Below are 9830 nucleotides of genomic sequence, written 5' to 3' on the forward strand. Positions count from 1 at the left end.
TAGGGTTCATATTCCCTATGGTCTTACTACTAGTCCCCACGGCAAGGGTTGTAATATATACAAATTGCCCACAACTTATATATAGGATTTGTTATTGGAAAATGGGGGAATATTTGATCCTGGGTTACCCCGAAAAGGCTAAGGGTATTAAGGTGAAACTTCAGGGAATGTTGAACTAAATCAAAAGAGAATATGTGGGTCCAGTTACTCAAAAGGGCTTAACTGGAATAAATCGGGAACTTCTGAGGATATTAAGTGGAAACTTTCAGAGAATATTGAGGTGGTGTTCACAAAATCAGAAGACACTAAGTGCAACCCTGTTGTCCAAAGGGCATATCCAGGTGCATCTATACTGATCTTTGGAATGATTACGGGTATTAAGTTGAAACTTTCGGGAGCTGTTAAGGGGATGTTTTAACAAAATCAAAAGAGACTATATGCATTCAGGTCGTGAAAACGGCAAATCTTCAAAATTTCAGAAACAATTAAGGGTATTAAACTTAAACTTTCATAGAAGGTTGAAGGGGGTATTGAGCTTAACCAAAAACCCTAAGTGCATCCTAATTGTGATAAAAGATGTATTTGCATTATCTCGGGAATGGCCAATAGTATTAAGTTGAAACTTAAAAAAAAATATTGAGGGGGGTGTTGAACTAAATCAAAAGAGCAATGTTGAGCTAATTCAAAAGATATTGTGTATCCAAGTTGTCAAAATAATGTGTGCAATATTTCAGGAACTGCAAGGGTGTTAAGTTACATTTTCAGGGAATGTTGAGGGGGATAGTGAAATAAATTAAAAGACACTTCTTGCATCCAGGTTGTCAAAAGGACGTAAGAAACATATTTCAAGGACTGTTAGGGTATTAAGTTTGACTTTTCAGGAAATTTCGAGAGGGTAGTTGAACTCAAGCAAAAGACATTATATGCATCCAGGTTGTCCGAATGACATCTTTTTCACACCACGCTTAGAAAACACTCGCGCCAAAGTCACAAATAAAAAAGTTTAAAGACTCAGAAATAATGAGAGCGGAGTAGTTCCTCTATTATGTATTTTTCTCATATTCCATTTTCATTCATATATAATCTTTTGAGCTTTCTCCCAGGAGGATTCTTTCGAGTGTATTATCAATAAATTACTGTTGAATCAAAATATTAGTTCAAGAACCGTTCTAAACCTTGATTTCAAATAAACAAAATTTAGCTAGGGTATTAAGTATGAATTTCCAGGAAATTTTGAGAGGAAAGTTGAGTTCGATGAAAAGATATTATGCGTATTCAGGTTGTCAGTCACAAATAAAAGAGTTTAAAGAGTCAAGAATAAAGAGAGCTGAGTGATTATTCTATTATATATATTTATTCTATTATTCCATTATCATTCTTGTCCAATCTTTTGAGCATTCTCACAGGAGGATCCTTTCGAGTATATTACCTATAAAATGCAAACCATCTAAAGCCTATTGTATTTGCTTTTCATTGATAAATTAACCACAGATAGGCTTTATCCAAATTAAAAGATAGGCTTTATTCATGAAACACGCAGTAATTTTTCTTCGTCGTCTATATTAGACGACGTTTTTCGTCGTCATTTTATTTTCGTCGTCGTAATTTTTTCGTCGTTAAAAATAGCCTCAGACTTGTAATCAACAATATCAGAAATCCGTTTTGAAACCAATTTTGGTGGAAATCAAACCCTTTTTTAAAATAGGTACCAGTTTACTGTGATCTAGGACAGGAGTCCTGTAATGTTAAATACTTTTCATATTAACATTTAACCACTAAGGAGTGTTTCTTAAATAATGCTTGAATGATCGTTAGTCGAAAGAGGCACGAGCTCAAAAACCCAATTTAGGGTCCTCCAATCATGGATACTGAAAAACCTTGCATAATTCTAATCTTCAGCCCTAACATTAAACCTTTAAGGACTGATCCAAGATATTGTCGGGATGATCCCGAGTCCAAAGAGATACCACATGCCTATATGTCTCAACACATCCGAGGTTGCAGAGGTTGTAATACTCTACTCAGAGCCCTCTAATTGTACAATATGATAATCCTAGCAACAATCTAATTTCAATAAGGTGTTAAATGTCTACAATAAGTGAACTATACACTTAGAATGTTTTAATCATGGACGTCTGTGTTTCAGAACTGCCCTCATATTTGTAATCAGCAGGCTCGGAAAACAACATATACTATTTTTGGTGAAAAATTGGGATGAGGAAGGTTGATGATGGTGCGGGCCTCACTTTAAGTCTCACTTTCCCTGGGGCAACACTTATCTTGTCACCCTCTTAAGCAAATTTTTTTACCCTTGTGGATGTCTTCATTAAAAGAGACATCTTGAATTTTCAGTCGATACGATTTTGGGCTGCAAGAGTGCATGGGGGCACTTGGGACGTTCAGAGCGTCAGGCTGACCTTCAATCGGTTATGGCACTTAATTGGAGCATTAGAAGCTGTAATAAGCTATCCAATTATAACTTTCCTAAATTGTTTAGACTTTTCGTTCTAAATGATGAGGCTTGGACAGACAAAATACACGAGGAACATATTTGTCTTGCTAGGTCTAAGCTATTACGTTAACTATAATAAAATGATGGACAATAAACATTTTTCTCAAAAATAAGAATAAGAAGAAATCCCTAATATAGCTATTAAAAATATATGAATATAGAAGTTCGTTACGTAAGCTAATTCGTAATTTATGTATATTTATTACTAGTAAAAACGTTCGTAAATAAAATTAAACAACTTTCAAGACAGCCATTTAACAAAATAAAAGTAAAATTAGTAGGCTATGCAAATTTTGTTTTAGTTATTAATGTACGGTGAGCCAAAAAAAACCTGAATTAATTCAAAAACGTTCAAAAATAAAATAGGAAAACAAGTTTTTTTTAACTGAAAGTAAGGAGCAACATTAAAAGTTAAAACGAACAGAAATTATTCTGTATGTGAAAAAGGTTGTCCCCTCCTCAGCGCCCCGCTGTTTACCCTAAAGTTTTTTATTGTTTTAAAAAATAAAGATACACCAAAAGAATCAGATTTTAATGCTGATTTAAAATCTATAAATGTCATCAAGTTTAGTCTTACCCATCAAAAGTTACGCAACTGAGAAAATTTGCGTGAATTTCAAAAAAAGGAAGAAATATCCCCTAAAAGTCATAGAACCTTAATGAAATTCACACCATCAGATTCAGCGTATCAGAGAACCCCACTGTGGAAGTTTAAAGCTCCTCTGAAAACATGTGGAATTTTCTATTTTTTGGTAGAATAAAGATCACGGATGCGTGTTTTTTTTCCAGGGGTGATCGTATCGACCCAGTGGCCTAGGAATATCGTGGGGGGGCTAATTTGAACGGAAATTAAAAGTTCTAGTGCCCTTTTTAAGTGACCAAAAAATGGAAGGCAACTAGTCCCCTTCCCGCGTTCATTTTGTTCCCAAAGTCGCCCGATCAAAATTTTGAGATAATCTTTTTGTTCAGCATTGTCGAAAATATGATAAATATGTCTTTTAGGATGACTTAATCCCCCAAAGTCCCCGGGGGGAGGGCTGAAAGTTATAAACTTTACCCAATTTTTAAATATAGTATTTGTCATTGGGAAGTATACAGACGTTTTCAGGGGCATTTTGTCTGGTAGCGGGGGGGGGGGGGGGGGGGGGTTATGTTGGAGGATCTTTACATTTAGTAAGTTTTCATGGGGGAAGGTACATTGCTATGGAGGGGGCCCCGGATTTCCCAGCATTATTTAAAAAAAAGTTCAGAAATTAAATTAATAAAAACAAGTTTTTCAACTGAAAGTAAGGCGCAACATTGAAACTTAAAACGGACAGAAATTATTATGTATATGATTGGGTTCGCTCCCTAGTCAATACCTCGCTCTGCCAAAGATTGTTTAGTACTTTCATAAGAGCTATTTATTCTAATTAACGGTCATTGTGATTAAGGGGTCATTTTTAAAAAACTGGAACAAAATTCGAACTTTAGCGTAAAAAGCGAGGTATTGACTAGGGAGCGAACCCCCTAATATAGCTATTTAAAATATATGAATATAGAAGTTCGTTACGTAAGTTAATTCGTAATTTACGGATATTTGTTACTAGTAAAAACGTTCGTAAATAAAATTAAACAACTTTCGAGACAGCCATTTAACCAAATAAAAGTAAAATTAGTAACCTATGCAAATTTTATTTTAGTTTTAATAATTAAAAGCTAATAAAACCAATAAAGAGCAGAACTCCTTACTTTCTTTCTTTCGCTCAGAGCCAACTTTAAAAAGGCAACGGAAAGTGGAACAAGAAGAAGAAAGTATTGGAAAGGGATTTGATCCCCATCTACGTCTTCTTATAGTAGCACAATAACAGAAAGTGAAGACAAACTTAACAGTGAAAGCAGCTCAACTTTGACAAAATTAACAAACGTGATCCCATCAATAGTCCAACCTCAGCTTTGGCTCATATTTGTGATGGCCCTTTTCAACAAAGAGATTTGATTTTCTCTTAGACTAACGGTAGAAAATTAGTAACAGAATCATCAGGATTTTCTGACATATTAAAAACACATTTAGGCTTGTGTTTTTCACAAGTTTTCTAACATCCCTTCCCCATAGGTGGTTTTAAAAGAGAGGAGTTGAGGGGGTGTTCGCCCCGGGCACAGAAATTTTAGGGGTGCAAATTTTAAATAAATATCCTAACATTTATAATCACTTTGTAGTTTTTAAATCGTAGTTGTCAGTTAGTTACTCACTTATTATAATACGTATGTAGTAACTGTAAGTATAAGTAAATTGACGAGGCCAGAATTGCCACTGCTTTCCCTGAAGAACAGCCCATGCCCTTTGAATATCCAGATGTGGACCCCCTATTGCCCCCCAATAAAAATGCTGGAGGTACGCCCCTGGCTACTATAACTACTAGTATTGCTAATGATAAGGGCATTAATGACACTTTTAAGGAGTTGTGAATAAAACTTTTAGGGAGGGGGTTTGAACTGAGACAAACACACTATGTACATGCGGGTCTCAAAGGGGTACATCAGTAATATTCCAGCAGCACCTTATTTTATAAAGCTCAAACCTCCAGGGCTACCAACATTGCTACCACTTTTGCTACTATTTCTATTACTACTACTGCGACTATTACCGCTACTATCGAATTAAATCAAAATTGTTTCAATAAAGCAAGGTTGTCAAAATAGACCAGGTTGTCAAGATATGCAGGCGGGATATCTTAGGACTGGCAAAGGGTAGAAAGTAGAATCTTTCAGAGAAAGTTTATGTTGCTTCAAAACTGAATCAAAAGGCACAATGTGCATGATGGTTGTCGAAAAGACGTCTCAGCAATAACTTAATGGCAACCAAGGGTATTAAGTTGAAACTTTCAGTGCTACTATTATTACCACTTCTGCTTTAACTATTGAACTAAATCAAAGGGGCGTAAGTGTATCTAGGTTGTCAAAATAGCCCAAATAAAATGTCTGAAGAGCAGAATAGTGTATTAATTTTAATTCTTTAGGTTTATTTGAAGTCTAATAGTAAATCAAACAGCCTACTATACGCTTCGAAAAATGACGTCCAGCATGTAAATATTAAGGCAAAATTCTAACTTTAATCAAGAAAAAAAAAGGTTTAAAATTTTGTTTGCTTAACCAGAGAAAACGACAATTAAAAAAAAATTAATTTTAGAAAACGTTTCCACAAAAGAAGTACAAATTATGTTCTGGTCTTTAGAAGGTGTGGGAAGCGTCAGCCCTGCTCTTCTTACGTTCTGTTTGTTTTGAGTTTCACCCCCGGTTATTTATTCTAATTTCTTTTTGTTTTGTATTTTATTTCTTTATCGATGGTAATTAATGGCAGTTTTATGCTTGAAAAATTATTTACTAAGCAAGCTAAAAAGCTGAAAATCCGTGTAGTATATTTTTGGATAATTGTGTGTTTGTGGGCTTTTGAGAATATACTTTTTCCTATGCACTGAAACTTAAGAAAACCATAGTTCACAACCACAATAATGTATAAGGGCTATAGAAATGTGATAGATCTAGGCTAAAAAAAAAAAAATAATGAAAATTCATGTCGTGGTAACAAGAGTTGATTAGCTTAGCTGACGGAGCGATCAAGGGTGGCGACAAAACCCAGCGAAGCTGGATCTTTTTCTTTTTTTTTCTTTTTTTTGAATATTTAAAATCAATTGCGAATGAATCTGCAATTTTTCCTTCGCATTGAGGTAGGCTGATCAAGATAGAAATTTGAAAATATTTTGAGAAATATCTATTAATTAATAAAAGCGATTAAAATAGACACGCGCCTAAATTCCCAAGACGTACCGTCATGATAACAAGCGGGCAATTTATATGCTCTGAGTATCTTTCTGACTGGCGAGAAGAGAAAAAGCTCGGAGATGAAAACCACAAGTTAGTTTCTACTAATTTTAGTTGTTTAAGTTTAGCAAAATTGCACCTAAAACTCAAAAGAAAGAAGAGGAACACTACAAAGTATCGAACCAGGGTTACTTGTATGTGTGTTTTCGATAAAAAAAAAACTGGATAGAACAAGAAAAAATTCTTCTGCTCAAATAGCAGATACAATTTTGGTGATCCTTAAAATATAGGACTTTTTGGATCCCCCAAGTGCAGTTCTGCATGTTTTTTTTTAGAAATATGGGAAACTGAAGGTATCTTAACTTGAATCAATCGCTTTTGATTAATAATGAAAAATCGAATTTAATTTTGGAACAGACAAAATTTGACCAAAGGATTTTGCTTCGACCCGAAGAATCCGGGTTCATTGGAATGTCAAGATTTACTACTGTTGCTCACAGCCACGCCCTAACTTAAAGTTATTTCTCTATACAATACCGCCTTCAGATTTTCTAATAAAAGCTTGGATCTTTCTTTAACCATTATCAGTCAACAACAGTTAGGTTCTCAAAGCAAAACGCAAAATATGAGTCCTACAATGAAAATCGTAAGTTTTATTTTTCTGTTTTCACTACAAGAGAAAAAAACAATTTAGCTTCAGAGCAAAATATTTTAGCTTCAGAGTTTCCCCGAGACTTAAATTATACAGTAGTTTTCTTTTATGTAAATAAGCATATTATTTATCATTTTAGATTTTGGTTACATAATTATAGGTCTACCCTTCAAATGTTATTTGATAATTGGCAAAACTAGAATTCAAAATACAGCATCTTCCGTTTATTTTCTGGGTCTATATTTTCACTTCCTATTTTGCCTATTCACTCGCAAAACTAAATATGTCTCCAAGTTCCAATATTAGATGAAATTGGCAGCCTTAAAAAATTAGCTGAAGTATTAATATAACTAAGAGTAATGTAACAAAAAAGAAACCAAACTTCAAAATTGACAAATAGAAAAAGTGATCCAATTATGTCATTTCATTGAATGAAACACTAAAAAGGTCATTTTACCTTACATGGAATTTTTCTCCAGACAGGGCTTTTTCTCCAATTATCCATGGCTTGATGGTAACTTAATTTCAATTTAATGAAATTTAATAAGGATTTATAAAGCTGGACTAATATAATGTTGGCTGAACTGAATAATCATGTTTATCAAGTTTTAAATGCAAGGACTAAAGCGTTAAAATGTATATTGAAAATTTAAGAACATAAATTTTCCTGAAACACCATTCCTGAAAAAAAAGGGGTTGTCAATTTCTCAAACAGTCCGTAGTAACGAACTGTAAGTAAGGAGCGATTCGACCCGATAGTAGGCCTAACCAAAACTAATATAACGCAATTTCGATAGCAATTGATAGATCAAAACAATTGACTTTTTATACTGATTCCAAATATATAAAAGTCATTAACTTCAATGTTACCATCAAAACCTACGAGTCTCAGAAAATTTACGAGCTCTTGAGAAAAAAGCTCCCTTTTTCCACCCAAAGACATCCAATCAAAATGTTCAGCTAGTCATCTTGCTCAGTATAGTTGAAAAAGTGCAGAAACTATACCTATGGGATGACATGACACCCCTCCACCACAGTCCCTGGAGAAAGGGCTGTAAGTTATGCAATTTGCCCATTCTATAGATATAACATGGCATTTGTTATTAAGAAGTATCCGGAGCCTTTTATTGTGGAATTTTCTACGGGTAGGATGCCCCACGTGGAGAATTTTTGGTTGAGAACAGAGTTCACAAGAAAAATTTTACATGAGGGGGGGGGGTGAATTTCCTGGCATGGTTTGAAAAACGGTAAAAAATTAAATAAAAAAACTTGTTTTCAGTTGAAAGTAAGCAGCAAGATTAAAATTTAAAACAAACAGAAATTATTCGGTATGTGAGGGGGGATGGCCCTTCTCCATCTTTTGCTCCTTACGTTAAATTTTAGCTTGGCCTCACAATCCTTCAAGAAAGAATGCTCAAACACAAGAACCGTTTAATTTGAATGAGAAGTATTTTTGAAGAACTATAAGGCTTTAGCGTAAAGAATGAAGGTTAAGGAAAGGACAGCACTCCCTCATATACGTAATAATTTCCGTTCGTTTTAAGTTTTAAGGTTTTACCTCACTTTTTTCAATATTACATCGTAAGAAACTAAACTGATACTTAATATAAAAAATCTAGATATATTTTTCGCAGTTGCGACGAAACACTGAGTAAGTTTTCTTCTGTTTAGAGAAGAGTCTTTTTCCAAGTACTGATGGCTCCAGGGCCCCCAAAGGCTCTGGGGGCTCCAGGCCCCCAAAGGGGGGCTGCAGTCCCCCTCCTGGCTGAATGATGCTGCCTTATATTTTATGTTTCTTTTTTTTTGAGAATTCTATTATACAGGATTGGAAGTGCCAATTAGACCATCTAAGCCCCCCGCCTTAAAATTCAGCTTATTGGCGCCAATGCCCTTAACAGTAATTTTTACTAAATTCAGCCTAGTGTTTCAGTTTTATTAAAGTATATACTCTTGAAATGTTTACTTAGATATAGATTTTCATTCTAGTTGGCATCAATCTTTGGCTTCATCTCATTGACTAGTTCTGCGATTGTACCTGTTCATCAAGGACTGTTTCGTGCTCCTGCCGATGACAGTGCTATAATCCGTTCTGACAGGCTTGGAGGAAACTTTGCATATAGTGTACAAGAAGGCCATGCTTATCAAGCTGTGGCACCAGTTGTCCAAAATGTTCGTTCACCAGTTGCAGTTTCATACAGCCATCCATCGTTTGTTGCAGGACCAGTGGCTGCGTCAGCACCTATTGCATTGAAATATGCAGCACCGTTCACACCATCAGTGGAAGTAAAAGAAATGAAACCATTCGAAGTTAAATACGCAGTTCCGCAAATTAAATACTATGCAGCTCCTTCTGTTTTACAACATTTTTCTACCGTGGCATTGAAAGCAGCTGAGGCCCCAATGAAACCTCTTGTCTATTATGATGCACCAAAAGTTGAAGTCAAAGAAGGAAAAGCTGAGTATGAAGTTGTTGCACCATATGCTCAACCAGCATACGCTCACGCCATTGCTTTTTAAGATTCAAACCCAACTATTTATTGATAATTTATTTTTTTCGAAACTTTTTAAATAAAATTATATAATAAAATTAAGGCTAATATCAGCAGATGCTTAATAGTTTAGCATTTTGAACAGTTTGTGGGCCAAGTATAAGTAAGGAGAGGCTTCTGATAATAGTAAGCAAAACTCTAATAAGGGATTTTGATAAAAATATATACATCAAAAGAGTTGAATAGATATAGTAATTCTAAATATGTAAAATGACAAATCATTAAATTTGAAGTTACCCGCCAAAAGTTATGAGCAGGGGAAAATTTGTCTGATTTTCTAAAATGGGAATACACGCAAAAAGGCGGGTGATCTTGA

The 9830-nt window shown here is 34.8% G+C and overlaps 1 protein-coding gene across 1 annotated transcript; it reads left to right on the plus strand.

Annotated features, from left to right (window-relative positions):
* Positions 1-6894: 6894 nt before the first annotated feature.
* Positions 6895-9556, plus strand: LOC148939015 (uncharacterized). Its single transcript, XM_089107425.1, has 2 exons — positions 6895-6959; positions 8952-9556. The coding sequence occupies exons 1-2, from the start codon at positions 6939-6941 to the stop codon at positions 9480-9482; spliced, it is 552 nt and encodes a 183-aa protein (XP_088963551.1). The 5' UTR covers positions 6895-6938; the 3' UTR covers positions 9483-9556.
* The last annotated feature ends 274 nt before the right edge of the window (positions 9557-9830 follow it).

This window comes from Artemia sp. Qi Xiang Cuo, unplaced genomic scaffold (genome assembly GCF_049724085.1).
Source record: "Artemia sp. Qi Xiang Cuo unplaced genomic scaffold, ASM4972408v1 HiC_scaffold_23, whole genome shotgun sequence".
In the NCBI taxonomy this organism is placed as follows: Eukaryota; Metazoa; Arthropoda; class Branchiopoda; order Anostraca; family Artemiidae; genus Artemia; species Artemia sp. Qi Xiang Cuo.

Coding starts and splice junctions, on each gene's coding strand:
- LOC148939015 (XM_089107425.1), top strand. CDS start 6,939: ATGAGTCCTACAATGAAAATC. Junction 6,960..8,951: donor TGAGTCCTACAATGAAAATC/GTAAGTTTTATT, acceptor TTTTCATTCTAG/TTGGCATCAATCTTTGGCTT.